Here is a 15000-nt window from a genome sequence, read left to right on the forward strand (position 1 = left end):
TCCCCACCCCACTGCATATTACCCGCCCTCCCCTCCCCGGCACCCCATATAAATGCACATTGTCGTAGTAAACTGCCTTTAAAACTAGAAATTGGATGGTAGAGCAACTCAGTGAGTTGAGCTTGATTAGAAGAGAAAAAGGAAAAGAGGAAAGAAAAACATCAGCAAAATGTCCTGGCTAAGCCCAGGCTATCTAGCTAGCGGTTAGCCGAGGCCCCGCTAAGACATTAGCATAGGAGCGGGGGCTCGTCGTGTGGATAGCAGCCGAGCTTCACGCCCGTCCTGAAAGGCCGAAGACTGCGCCGGCCTTTCACGATCAGACGCTGACGGAGGTCCATGAGGTAGCGCCGGCGCCGCTGCGGCTGATCCGCATTCAGATCCTGAGGCAGCGGCGTCGGCGGGCCCTCCCCGACCCGGCTTGTGAGACGGACCGTAATAAGTGCATGATGCGAGGGGCAACAATGCCGAGGTAACCTGGTCCGCCAAAGCGCCGGACCCAAAGTGTAGTGCAAAAGAAAGCAAAATCAAAAAAAAAAAAAAAAAAAAAAAAAAACTCCCCCCCCAAAAAACAAGAAAAAAAAAAGAAGGAAACAAAATGATCTCACCAGTCAGTAGTTTGTCACAAAACTCACAAACATGCATCCCTGAATGACTTTTTGTGTGTCTTCTCACTCCGCACGGAACTCGGCGGGACGTCGCGGGCAGGAAAGAAAAAAAAGGTCTTGCAGTTAAAGCATCATGGCTACCTGGCAGGCGGGTTACGATTCACAACCCTGACGAGGAATCTTGACGGCGTTGATTCATACGCACACTAAAATGGTCACTTTGCAATTTTTAACCCCTTGCCGGCCCCTTTTGTCTCTTTGCCCAAATTGTAATGATCCCAAGAGACTGCGTCCGTGAGCCGTCGGGGTCCGGGTCCGCAGAAGAAATACGGGCAAGGGGTCTTGCTTTCCAAGGTTTTCCGTGTCGGGCATCGGGCTGACAAATTTCTGTGAATTTTCAAAATTGGAAAGACTCCGAGGGAGTGAATGCGACTTGATGTCGGAAGTGGGCTCTCACTTGGGAAATGAAATCGGACTCAGTCCAAGAGGCGCCTGAGCGAGGGGTGCCTCGCCTCACAAGGTTTTCCGGGTACGAGCCATCGCTTCGGTTGATCCCAAATTAAAATGAACAACTTCGGATCTGCTGCCGCTCACGTGAATAAGATGCCGTTATTAAAGGTAGTGTCATGCCCTTTGCTTACGGGCAAGGAGCGCTGTCAATTTTGCGGTGCCGCCTGCTTCACGTCGACGCCAAATTTCTGTTTCAGTTTGAATGTGACACAATTACCCACAATTCCCAGTTAATTCCCATGGCAAGGCTATTTCCAAAATTGCCCAGTCCAACTTCTGGTGGAAATCGACCGGAAACTTCAACAGAAAATTTTCCAGCCCTTTGCAACCCGACTGGGGATTATCGGCATGCTTGAGGAAATTGTCGTCGTTTTGTCTCGGGTATAAAAAAAAAAAAAAGCTTCCAATTCGTGGTTGGTCTCCCACAACGCGTCTCGGTTTTCATCCCTGCGTTTGTGCTCGGCCCGGATACCGCAAAGGAAATTGGCACACATAAAGTCCCGTGTTGGTTCCGGAGGAGTCCGGCGAAGGTTGCTTTCATTCGATGGGTTCCATCTCTTCCTTGACGTCGGCCTTGAGCTCGGCGGGCCCGAGGGAGGGGGCAGCGGCGGCGCGGTCGGCGCGCGGGGTGACGGCGGGCGTGTTTTCGGCGTCGGCGGGGAACTCGGGGCCGCCCGCCTCCATCTTCATCATCAGCTTGAGCTTCTTCTTTGGGGGGTTCTTCAGCGTGCCCATGCGCTCCTTGACTTTGTACTCCAGCGTGCTGTGCGGGATCCCGTACATGTTCTGCGCCTTGGAGACGCTCATCTTGCCGCTCATGACCACGGCGATGGCCTCCTCCAGGATCTCGCTGTTGTACTGCCGATAGCGGCCCCTCTTCTTCCGCGGCTGCTTGGAGTTGGGGTCCCCCTCGGCATCCGAGATGGAGTACGCCGGCCCGGAGGCGGAGTGCTCCAAGTCGGCGGCCCAGTACTCCGCCGCGCCGTCCAGCAGGCTTCCCAAGCTGCCGCCCCGCCGATTCTGCTTGGGCAGGATTGCCCTCAGCTTGCGGCTCAAGGCGTTCTCGCCCGGTCCCCCGCCGGCGCCGGGCCCGATTCCGCCAAAACCGTACAGCTCCGAGGCGGGGGAGTCCCAAGAGATATCCATGCCTCGAACCTGCGGGATCTTCAGGTCGACCGGGGGCGAGTGGTCCCGTTTGGCGTCGTGGTGGTGATGCTGGGCCTTGGAGACCTGATTGTGGTGGTGAAGCAGAGAATTCTTGAAGGAGAAGGCGCCGTGGTGGTTGTGATGGTTCTCCAGAAAGGTAGGCAGGTCTTTGAGGCCTCCGAGGGCCCCGCTCAGGGCCCCGCTCAGGGCCCCGCTGGCCTGTTTCAACTTCATCAGGCCCTCCAGGTGGGCCTTGCTGCCCCAGAAGGACGAGGAGCCCTTCTGGCCCAGCAGGGAGTGCGACTGACCGTGATTGAGGAGACCGGCCGACTCCAGGCTGGCCAATGACAGCGCGGCGGGCTGGCCCAGGAGGCGGTGCTTCTGGCTAAGCAACTCCTCCTTGATGCGCAGCGAGTGGGCTAGCGGCGGCTTAAAGGAGCTGATCACGTTGTCTCGAAGGCCGTCCTGAAAGCTTCGTGGCGGCGCGCCGTCATCCTCGTCCGCATCTGGCGCGCAACGCTCCACCTTGAAGGGGTGCCTGCGTGGAGGAAAACAACCACTCAGAGCTCAGACACACTGAGCAACACCTCTTCCGGTTTGAGATCAGGACTTTCTACTTTGCTTCGGAAAAAAAAAAAAAAAAAATCACAGCCCACACCAAGAACCAAGAACACCCAGTTGAAAATATGTCAGGAACCACTCTAGAACTCGGTCTCAAACGGAGTCACAAACCAGTCGAGACGGAGTTATGCCCTTGTTTCTCCCACTGACTCTGTTAAGGACCGTGCCAAAGACCATTTAAAAAAAAAAACAGAAAACTAAGGTTGTCCATTTTTTTTCTTTACTTTTGAGTTGCACCGAAAGGCACAGACCACCCGAGACGCATGCAGTAGATACAAACTGGAGCTAAACAGACACCTAAAACAGAACGAATGAATGTATTAACAATATATTCTGCAGAAAAAAGTTGCTTGAAACGTTCACCAAGAGAAATGTCCACAAACACCTATTAAAAGTTCAAAAGCATCAGCGATCAATGCCGTTCCCGTCCCAATGCTTTTCGTTCTTGAAGGCTTCCCCCCCCCAGCCCCCCCCCCTTTTTTTAATTGGATGTCAAATGAACAAGACAGCACTGCGGCGGCATGTAAATGTGTCTGCGGCAAGATGAAAGATGCAAAGTGCTTCTCCTTAAGTGCTGCCTGGTCACCATGGCAACAGCAGCAGCAGGAGAAGAAGAAGTAACGGAAAGAAGGAGCGGACGAAGACAAAGAAGAAGAAGAAGATGTGGGAGAGGAAGGCCACGCTGGCAGCAAACGGTGAGGGCCGGAAGACCCATGAGCTCGGCCTCCAGGAAAATAATACGGGGCGAGCGTCACAATGGAGTCATCAGGAAGCTGACATGAAGAAGAGTCCACTCACCCCTCATGTACAATGTGGTCATCATCAGATGGAACGTCGATAACCTTTATTTACATGTGCCTCATTTTTTGGAAATTCTACTTAGAAAGTACCATGTCAAGGAACATACTTGGAATATCTATTCTTGAATGTATAATGCACCTTTTACGACAAACGGAAGTCAACGCCCCCATTTTTCTTTTCCAATCATAAGTTCTATGTAGCCCAAAGGCGCCTAAACACGGCATTCTGATGAATATAGGCCTCAGCCGAGTCCTGAGCAACTGGGAGGTCATTTTCAGTGGACAGAAAATGGCAATATGGTCGACCCCTGCGAGCTGGCGAAAAAAAAAAACAAAAAAAAAAACGGGCGGATTTTTCTGCTTAACTCTTATTCCACAAATGCAATATGAATCAGAATGCCGCGTTTAGACGAATGGAGGCGCAGAGCGCATCATACTGTCAAGAAAATTTGCGGGTTGACTTCCCCTTTGATGCACATGACCTCCAAAGTACGATATTTACTGGGCATTGTCATCATCAACGTTCTACAGTGGACGGGCTGGCCCGTTCCCTCTCCCCCCCCGCGAGTTGTGCAAATCCGCAGATAATTGCCGCTCATTGAAATGCGCTGGTGAGGGAGAGGGGGGAGAATTAAAAATTAATTTAAAAAAGTGAAACTCTAAAAAACATTCTACATGCATTTTCCATTAAAAAAAGGAGAGAACGGGAAAAAAATGATGCAAGAAATTTGGGACAAAAAATTATGCAGGGGTCCACTACTCTCGAATGAATTTCGATCCACCTTTTGTACCATAACGTTTTTTTTCTCCATATTTTATTGAATGGTTTTAAAGTTTTGCAAGACAAGAGCAAATACACACACCCAACCACCCCCCACCCCCCAAAAAAAGAAGAAAAAAAATCACACACAAAATAATAATTTAAATCAAATCAAAACAAGCCAGGGAATCAATTTAGTCTGAAATGACATCAAATGGGTGACAATATTCCAAAACGGGGTCCCGGTCAATTCAAAGTGCTCTAGTTTTCCTGGAGTTGAAGAGATTGTTTGATTTTTATGGTGAACAATCGAGTGGAGTTACTCAACCGCAAGTCTCCGGACAAAGCTAAACGTGGTGAGCTACCCGGGATAGATTGAGGGAGGACGGAAACAGCCGCTGGTACTCTCGAGTTGGGATCTGTGCGAATGGCAAAAAGCATATTTCCAAAACTTGTATGCTAGTTACATTGTGGTAGTTGTTGCTATTCAACCGGTAATGGAGCGTATTTCAGTGTATGGCTCATGTAGCGTCCAGTCATGTTGCCGTTTCAGACAAAAGCAATCAAGCTGCTGAGTGAGCGAGCGCGCATGGGGAAGGGGGGATCCATCCATCCAGGAGTAAATATTTTATGAGCAAATCATTAGAGAGTCCCACTGGGGCTCGGGGCCTAAGGGGGCCTTCAGGGCTCTTTGGGACCAGGAGACCCCTGATGACCCCCGGGCTGGATCTGGACTCGTCTTCTGAGAGCTTGTGCTGCTGCATTTTTTGAAGCAGCACAAGCCCCCTTCAAAAGGCAGACACAAACATCAGGGAAGGTCTTCGTTGATGTGTTCCAAGTGACCCTGAACGCACCGCGACTTGTTTGCTATTTCCGTGTGCGTTTCGAGTGAGCACATCAGGGATGCTCAACCCGGTACGTACAATCGCGATTGGGGATGAGTCACGTCGTAAGCTTCCGTTGGACTCGTCTGCTCGTGTCCGTGTTTGTTTCTCACCCTCTTATGAATCTATTGGAACTGTCAGTGATCTGGCCTGAGTCAAGTCGTTAGCATTCAGCGAATGTTGGACATGTCCACGAGCATCCGCAAATCTTCCTACAGCCCCGCTTACGTCATCGGAGCCACCGGCGCAAGCGGCGTGTTGTCAATTACAACTTTTCCACCCCGCCTGACACCCGAATTTGAAAGGTTTGAAACGTGAGCTCTTCTTCAGACCCCCAAGGCAGGCTCCACGCCATCATCGAAAAACCCCGAAACAGGCTCGCACCAAAAATCGGAGACACCAACCGTAAAAGTCAAAACCTGGTTTCAAATCCGAATCGCGAGTGTGTTTTGATGGACAGGTGAGGCGTGTGCGTTACCCTTTGAGTCCATGCGGTGAGGAGAAGCCCTGCTTGTCATTCTGGTTCTTTTTGGTGGAAAGATCCAAAACGCCATCTGAACAAAAGACAAACAAATCCGATTTACGATTAGAATCAAGATTTTCTTGAATCTACCTTTCTATATAATCAACTGCAAATCACAACATTCAAATGATTATTATGATTTTTTTATTTTACTGTGTGGGGTATCACAGATAACGTAAAAATAGAAGTGCTTCACTCACAACTGGATTCAAATGGCTTGCGTTGCAACTAAAGTGAATCACATCATAAGTGAAATGAATTATACTGTATTGAAGTTGGGGTGAATCGTGAGGGAGTGCAATTAAAATCAATCATTCAATCAAAATGCACAATTCTGGTCTGCCGGTAGGTTTTATGTCCATTTTATTGATTTTTTTTTTTGTTTTGATAAAGTGTCATGATAAGTGAAGCCAGACATTTGTTTACATGATATGTTTCTGCCACATTTTGTGAATTTGTTCTTTTAAAAGACTGCAAGTCAAAGTGTTTAGTCAGTGCGCGACTCAAATCCGAGTCGATACATAAACCGTCTTTCATATGATTCTTTTTTTTCGTCGTCGGAGTCAATCATATCGATTGCATTGGCAGTGTAAATGGAATGAATCAAACCGAGTGCGGGGTGGTGCACGCTAATTGGAAAAAAAAACGCAGATCGTACGTTGCGGTAATTGTTTGACATTGTTAAATGAAGACAAGCTCGCGGGCTGGCACAAATATGCTAATTGACTTTTTCATTGACATTTAACTGAGAGTGATTTGATTTAACGGGAACGCAGTATAACTTTTTTTTTTGATGAGTGTCCGCCCCCCCTCCCCCCCTTCAAAGTTCATAAAACAACTTTGCAATCGTGCTGCGAGGCTGAGAGTGTTTCCACAGTTACGAAGCCGCATTTGCCTGACGGCTGGCTGGCTTTTAGCTCCCTGACGACTTCCGCGCGGTGGCTATTCAGTTGGCACCTCGTTAGCGGAGACAAGTTCTTAATTGGCGCGTTAGCCAGAGGCACTCAATCAATCGGTCAGTCAATCAATCAATCAATCAACCAATCGGCACGCCGTGAACCATCATTTAGTGGCGGCGCGGGGAAGATCCAGATGCAAGCAGCGAAATGCGGCGGCACCAAATCGAACTACAACTGGAGATGGTGCAAATGGAATGCATGTCGTCCACTGATCATATCATATCATACATAATACGTACAATGATGAGTAATACAATTTGTACATTCTGGCAGACCGTCTTACGCTTGAGGGCTTTTACGATTAGCAGTGATGACGCTCCAATGACAGTTCATTATTAAAGTCTTTGTCTTTATGTTTTACAATTGGAAATATATGAATTAAACAAAAAAAATCTAACAATCCATAATTTGGAGAAAAAAAAATACAAAAGGTGAACAAATGAATGCAATTAAGTTGAATTAAAAAACAATCACATTGATTTCATTTAAAAAAAAAATGTATTAGCAAAATAAAAACGATATGAAATGAAATACCAGAAAGATGAGTACAAATAAAACATTTACGCATTTAAAATAATAGAAAAGTGGAATACAAAAATAAATGGTGATTTCAAAATAAATGCATGAAATGCATGAAATGCATGAATGAAAATCATTTTGAAATGGATTTTTTAAAAACTAAATAAAAATTTCAATTTGTTTTTTTTTTAAACTTTTTGTGTGAAGTGCTGTGATGTCTCTATGTTGCTGTTTTGCTTTGTGTGTTTGTCTTTAATAATCCCTCAAGTGCAGCTGACCCCACTGACCCGCAGGCCGCAAGCTGGCCAGCCCTTAAATGGGCCACGTTGCCGCTATGCTATGCTATGCTATGCTATGCAATGCTATGCTATGCTACGCTATGCTGTGCAATGCAAATCTTCAGGCTCAGCTTTGAGCATTAAAAGGCAATGACAAAAAAGAGAAGATGAATTGACAAAAGAATAGGGAAAAAAAATCATGCGAGCAGCGCATTCTCTGCTCACATTACACGTAAAAACGTTATTAGCATTAAAATCAAGCATTAATAGGGAATTAACAATGATGTGATAAGATGTTTAATTCAAACATTCCTGCCAGCGGGAGGGCGGACGGCAAAGCCCGCAAATATTTCCTTTTTTTTCTTTTTTTAATGCAGGAAGCACTTAAGCCGCTTCCTAAAAGCTGCTCTTCAAATTACAAATTGAACGAGGGCGGACGGCGGTCACACTGCTGGGTCACACGGCGCCCCCCCCCCCCCCCCCCCCCCCCCCGAACCTCCATGGTGTCAGTTTGATTAACAGGATATTTAAGGGCTTGATTTTATTTGCAGGCCACAAACCATTTTTGATACGAGGCATGAGTTTCACCCAGAGAAACTGCAAAATTGGTGCATCCGAGTAAAATGGTAAAGAAGCAATTTGATTAATTCATGGATCTTTTTTTTTCCGTTTTCATTTTCTTAAATAATTTTTATCAGTTTGTGTCACACAGTTTGGGATTTTTCGCTACGGTGCCTTTTTATTGTTTTGATTTTGGTCTTTGAAAGTGGTCAATTTGAATCTGTTTTAAGAACGAGTTGGTTAGTTTTTATTGATTTTTCTGATTGTTTTTAGGGCTTGGTTTTATTAGTTTTTATTGATTTTTCTGATTGTTTTTAAGGCTTGGTGTTATTTTTTATTAGTTTGGGTATTTGTTTTAGTTTTTTTTTGTTTTGGGTTTTTTTTGTTTGTTTTTTAATATTCTCAGAGTATTTGTGAGTGCAAGACAGAAAAAAAGTCAATGGGGTGTAACGAAGTAAAAATTCCCAAATGACTGTGGGAACCTTCTTTCTTCTCTAAATTAATACCAAACTAAAAACATTTTAAAAGGTGATCAATGAAACAAAGAATCCTCGTCAAGTTTTTGAACGTCAAATGATAATATCGTTTCAGTTCCTTTTTTTTTCTGAAAGCGCTCCCATGTGCATTTTATTTTGTTCATGAAAATGTAAAAAAAAAAAAACACATTTTGTTTTTGTTTTTACGTCAACTATAATAGTCTTGTGCCACCTGCATTAAGATTCTGTTCCGCCGCTGATCTCCACGTGAGCTGACAAAAACGAACAGCTTTACCAACAAGATACGTTTTGACAACGACGAGGTTTTGCGCGGCGGGATTGTGCGCGCGCGCGCAGCTCACCTTGCTGGGCGGGGGTCTCGGTCTCGGCCGGGTTCTTCTTGACAGTGAGGTCCAGCGGGCCGTCCTGGTCGGCCATGAGCAGCTTGCTGAGGACGGGGTTCTGTGCAGAGGCGGCGACGGTCGCGCCCCCCTCGGCGTCGGGGGGGCTGAGGCAGGGCGACGGCGAGGAGCAGGATGCGGACGAGGGCGGCGAGCACGGCGCCGGCAGAGAGCAGGGCGGCGGGCTTTGGTCCTTCATGGCCCCGTTGGGCGGCAGCGGAGGCGGGGGGGCGTCCTGAGTGTTTTTTGAGGTATATTCAGCGGCAAACTGCCGGATCATTCGCTGCATGATCTCGCGAGCCACTCGAGGAATGTGGGGGTCCGACAAACTTGGGAGCTCTGCAGGGGTGGAAAGAGCGAGAGCAACAAGCAGATTTATTCAATATGCTACAATAGCGCATTAATCCGGCGATTATTTTCTGGATATTAAAAAATTAAAAAATCTAAAAAAAACAGGACATCATTTCAAAATCAACCCTCTAAAGTAGAAAAGGTTTTGCCAGGCCTGATGTGTTTCATGAAGTTTCATGAGGCTTCGCCCCCCACCTTTGGTATGTTTTCATCTCAAATATCTTGAAACACGACGTACAAAGTGTGAGAATGATCAGGTAAAATCTCAAGGAGGAGTTTGATAAAATATGACGGCCACGAAAAGCCACCAAATTTAAAAAATAAATACGTTTAGCATATGACTCCAGAAGACATTTTTCTCAGTCTTGGGCTGTTACAATTGTCTCTCAATTTTCAATGTTTGAAGACAATCGGATAAATTCTCTCGGAGGAGCTCGTTAAAATAAGAAAAAGAATTTTTACTTGCAACGTTCGCTGAATAAACAAAAGACAGACTGACGTCTCTTGTGGGAAGAAATCTTCCGGCAGACAAAGAACAAGCATATTTTTTCCTTGATGGCAGACATTTAATCTGGGTTAAATTCGAGTTGTTGTTGTTGTTTTTTTTTTTTTTTTGCAGTGAAAAACTAAAAAGTCCTAATCACCAACGCTGGGAACGTGAGCCGCATCCCGCAGGAATAATCCTGGTGTGATGCTGAAATAATCCCCAAAATCGCTCGCGAGATCCTCTTATCCCGCCCTTGATACCAGATTACCATGCACCATTTCTCTGTTTACAAACACTCCGTTTTGTTTTGCACAATTTGGGATTTCCAACGTTTTTTTCAGATCTGTCGCCTGTTATACGAAGAGATGCTGTAAAAATGCCAATTTAAAAAAAAAGGCACATCCAGCGCCTTTGACACAGAACCCAGTCAAAGCAGGTTACTGCAGCATTAGTGCGCGCTGACACACAGCAACTGTCAAGAGGTTTCTGGCCTCAAAAATGTCTTTCAGGCAGAGATTTGTGGATCAGATCCGGCATTTATCAATTTGTGTCTTTTACACACAACCCAGCAAAGGCAGGTCATTGCCTTTGCGCTTTCGTACAGCAAAACGGCCTCCCTTCTGTAAAAGGGCCACTGTGAGGCAGGTTGCTTGAGGAAAATTCAGTAGCCTGTTTCACACAGAGATGCTCCGCAAATACCGCACTGGAGATCCGCCTTTTATCAATCGTGTCTTTCACACAGAACCCAGCAAAGGCAGGATTTTGCAGCAAATGACAATGACAGAGTGGAAGGGGCTACTGTGACGTGGGGTGGGCGTTCTTGCTCGAAAACTCTTTCGCACAGAGAATATTGCAGGTTTGGTGCACCTGTAATAGAAAATAGGGAATTTATCACCTTGTCTTTGTGTCTTAGAAAAAACAAAAACAACAAAAATAACAAACAAACTGAGTGAGCAGCATCCAGTGTGAAGGTCGTGAATGTGAAGGATGCCGACTGTGTCAACAATCTCTTTCCAACAAAGACGAGAGGCAAAATTGGTGCCGCCCTAATTAAAAATCTGGCATTTATATGCCTTTGCCTTTTGCACAGAACCAAGGTTGGGTGTTAAATTTCACACCCATGTCTCGTGAATTTCAGAATCCCCTTTCCAAACGCACACAAGCAATGTCCAATCTGCTGGATGGTATTAAAGGACATGAAAATAATAATCGCAGGGGTTTGTTTAATCAAATTTATTTTAATCCGTTTATTTATTTGGAGGCTGGCGTGCAAACAGCACAGCAGGCGGCCATCCGGGGGGCCGCCAAATAAATAAATCCGCTTCTTTGCGCATTAAAAGCCACGTAACAACACCGACAAAGTCCCATCGGAATGATGAATCATCGTCATTCTTCAACGCAGAAATGTTGTTTCCAAAATGTCCCGTATTATTCAGAAGAAGGAGGGGAAACAACGTGACACGTTATAAACGCGGCACTCTGATTCATCAATCATAACGTGATTGTTTCATTATCTTTTGCCATTCAAATTCCATTACGAGGAGGTGACGGTGGATGTTAATTGTCAACGCGCACTTCCTGCTTTTTGACATGCACCTCGTTGACCCTTCATGTCCATTTCATTTCAGCGTCACTTTCATTCTTCGGTTGGTCAACAACAAGGCAAAGTGTGCCCCGTCGTCTAAAAAAAAAAAAAGTTTTTGTTCAAATTGGTTTCATTTCGTGAATCTGGCATGCAAATGCACGAAAAGAGTCAGGAGTTCAGCTCAGGAAAGTGGGTCAGCTCCCGCGGCCCACTTTCGAACACTTTTACTTTGGTTTTACTTTCGATTAATTTCGACTACCTGCAGGCAAAGCGTTTAATCTGTGTTAAAAAAAAAAAGTAGCATCCCTCAGGGTTTTATCCTTTGCCCCCTTTTTATTTGACTTTGTTTTAAGATATCGGGTCACCCTACCCAAAACACCCAAAACTGACGGATATACTTTTTTAAATGCATATTTTTAAAGACAGTTTTGCTCAATTACAAATGCTGTTTTTAAGTGACCGCTGCTGAACGGCAATGTCTAAAGTATTTAAATGTATACTGTATACTATGTCTTATTATATGTATTTATTTTGAGAGAACATATGACGTTCACATCACTGTCATGTCATGATTATAAACGCACCAAATAAATGTGAAATTAAACGACCAACAACATCTTTTGGAAACCATTTCTGAAAATGTCTCTGAATTGGCCCTCTTGACACAACGCCACCCACAACTAGGCAGCGAGGAAGATCTGCCAGTTTCACGCCGCAGCCGAGTTACCCTGCGTGAAACGCTATCGCGTCAAAGCTAAGAGGTAGGCAGAGCTGCAGTGAATTTTGCTCAGCGTACGGATACGCAGGAGCTCAAAACATTGCAAAGTTGTTGACGCAATGGCTACGGAGGGTTCGTTTGTGAAGTCAAATTTAATTCCAGTCCTCCGTTTTCGATACCCCCACAGACTTCCAAAAAAACATGACAGATACTGACATTTTAAAATGCCTCATTTTGCTTTACATTTTGACATTTTGTCAACGTCAAAACATGATCGGGTCATATGTTAAGACGGTGTTGGAATGGAACTTGTGCAACATTCAAACATATAAACAGTCATATGTTAAGACTGTGTTGGAATGGAACTTGTGCAACATTCAAACATATTCAGATTATTAGGTCAACACACAAAATTTGGAGCAACTGAAAGAGATGACAAATTCGAATATTAATCATCTCCATATGGGAGCAAAAATGATTACATTCGATGTGGGTGAGTCTGTCGTCATTTTCAGGGCGTGCACGCTCCTCATACTGGTTAATTTCCCAGAGGAAGGAAGCAAATTCCCCGATTTAACGTGGCTGGATGCGCTTCTGGAAAGACACTCATCCATGTGTTCCCGACTGAGGGGGTTGGGGTGTGTATTGTACCTTTCCTGTGAAACACAGCATTGAGGAAGTCTTGCGCTTGTTTCTCCAGCCGGCTGAGGCGAGTCTGTTCCCGTTTGGCGTCCTCGCCCTCCGACAGCAGCTGGCCGCCGGCGACTGTGTCGTGGGCGCCGTGATCCTGCAGGAAGAAGCGTCGCAATATTAGTGGCGCACGATTTGAGTCTCCGCTAATCACGATGCGCGCTTGCATTTGCCCATCTGTCTAAAATAGCCGCTTGGATCGTCAAAGTAAGAGCCTCATAACCCCCCCCCAAAAAAAAAAACGCTGGGTATGGATTCTTGAGACTTTTTTGCACATTTCTGTTATGGTAATTTTGTGTGAATGAGGGAAAAAGGCTGTGTCCAGGCATTTTTTGAACCAACAGCATTTGCATGCATCGTAAAATTAAAATGGAAATCAACATAAAAAAAATATATATATAATAAATAAATAAACGCGCCTTCGCCGATGCTCGGAGAGATGGACAAATATAATACCACCCTTGTATTCCGGTGCTCGATATCGTCTTTTTTGCATTTTGCTTCATGCCAAGATTTATTGATTCTTCAATTGGAATCTGCTCTTTGTCTTGCGCCATTAACACACACACGAGCGCGCACGCACGCACGCACGTTCACATACATGCTGGCAGTGCTTCTTGTCATCCCCAACGCTTCTTCGCGGGACAGATGGGCAGGACAAAAGAGTGCATGGGGGGTTTGTTTGAGTATATTTTTAGGAGGCAGATGGCTAACCTGGGAGGTCAGAGCAGGGCCAAGTCAGTGAACAAGGGACGCTCGACGAGGACGGGGAGCGTCTTATTTCCTTTGTAGTTGCCTTAAGCGCCTCAAAGGAAAAACAAACAGCGCCGCGAGCCCCGGCAAATGACCGAGCTAGCAAATTTGGAGGTCTGGTCAAGGTGCTCATTCTGAACGCAACTGAATGCTCTTACTTTGGGGGCCTAGATACACTGTCAAGTAGCTTAGCAACGGGTGCGAGTGGAGCCCTGACCGAGTCCTAAAGATGATTGTAAAAGGTTTGTTGATTGTTCAACAATGCCAATCTTGACAAGAACAATGTACAGTTTGCTCAACAATTGCTCAGCGAGCACATCTGATGCCCCCCCCCCCCATCCCTCCACGTGCAGAATGCCCAGTTAAAAGAAGGCGGGATAACCGCAGCGATTTACGACCGTCGGTTTTACGACGACGTGCTAATCCGAACGAACATTCACACATTTGTTGAAATGTCTTTGCATGAGTTCACGTTTGTTCACCGTTCAGAGAGAGTAACGCGTAATCCGCCAAAGTCCCAACCAAACTCCGGCAATTCGCCGTTGTTCAGACGGAGCTGAGAGAAAATGCTCATCTAAGTATTGTTGCGCACTTTTGTTTTTACTGCTCATGACTATTAACGTGGCAGTCGTTTGACGGTTTGCAGTTATTGAGCCAACTGTGCTAATTTCCCTTTCGCATTATACATTAGCATGGCGCTAGCTGGCTAATGGGTATGAGATGGTTTGGCTGAGCATTTTGCTGAGTGCGTGTGTGTGTGTGTGTGTGTGTGTGTGTGTGTATCGTGTTTAGTGAAACGCTTTGGTTTCACGTGTCAATTTTACAGTAAGCTTCGAATAATCAATTTGAAGCCAACACCTTTGAGAATTATGTAGAGATGAGAAACGCTTTGGTTTCATGTGTCAATTTTACAGTAAGCTTCGAATAATCAAGTTGAAGCCAACACCTTTGAGAATTATGTAGAGATGACGACTATTTAAGACGGGGAAAAAAAAATCTGTCCGATGTCAACAATCAAGCTCCGGCTCACCTTGACTTTCTCAACTCGCAGGCAGCAGAAGAGACAGTTGTCATCAAACGACCAGTCGGAAACTTCCTCGGGCTTGCAAGCTACAAAACACAGACGACTTTATTTTGAAGGTTATATGAGACATGCTGGCGTTTCTAAATAAGTCAACTGAGTAAGAGAGTAAGGCGAGATGTTTACATCACTGTGAAAGGGTGTCATTTGACAATTTTACGGGATAACGTGTGAGGGAGGTTAACGCGCGTGCTAAGCGCATGCTAGCTGTGATGCGGCCCTAGTGCAGGGCGAAATAACTTTTCTTTTTAACTTTACATCCAGGTCACGGCTAGCATATCATCAGGCTGAA

General features: G+C 45.7%; 1 protein-coding gene across 1 annotated transcript in view; it reads right to left on the reverse strand.

Moving 5' to 3' along the window:
• Positions 1–38: 38 nt before the first annotated feature.
• Positions 39–15000, reverse strand: part of lcor (ligand dependent nuclear receptor corepressor) — a 43811-nt gene continuing 28849 nt past the window's right edge. The window contains exons 3-7 of the mRNA XM_019862638.1: positions 14658–14737; positions 12836–12971; positions 9005–9382; positions 5805–5880; positions 39–2799 (exon numbers count right to left, since the gene is read on the reverse strand). Coding sequence (XP_019718197.1) covers positions 1653–2799; positions 5805–5880; positions 9005–9382; positions 12836–12971; positions 14658–14737 — 1817 coding nt within the window. The 3' untranslated portion in view covers positions 39–1652. The remainder of the gene's footprint in view (positions 2800–5804; positions 5881–9004; positions 9383–12835; positions 12972–14657; positions 14738–15000) is intronic.

This window comes from Hippocampus comes, unplaced genomic scaffold (assembly GCF_001891065.2).
Source record: "Hippocampus comes isolate QL1 unplaced genomic scaffold, H_comes_QL1_v1.1 scaffold7, whole genome shotgun sequence".
Lineage (NCBI taxonomy): Eukaryota > Metazoa > Chordata > Actinopteri > Syngnathiformes > Syngnathidae > Hippocampus > Hippocampus comes.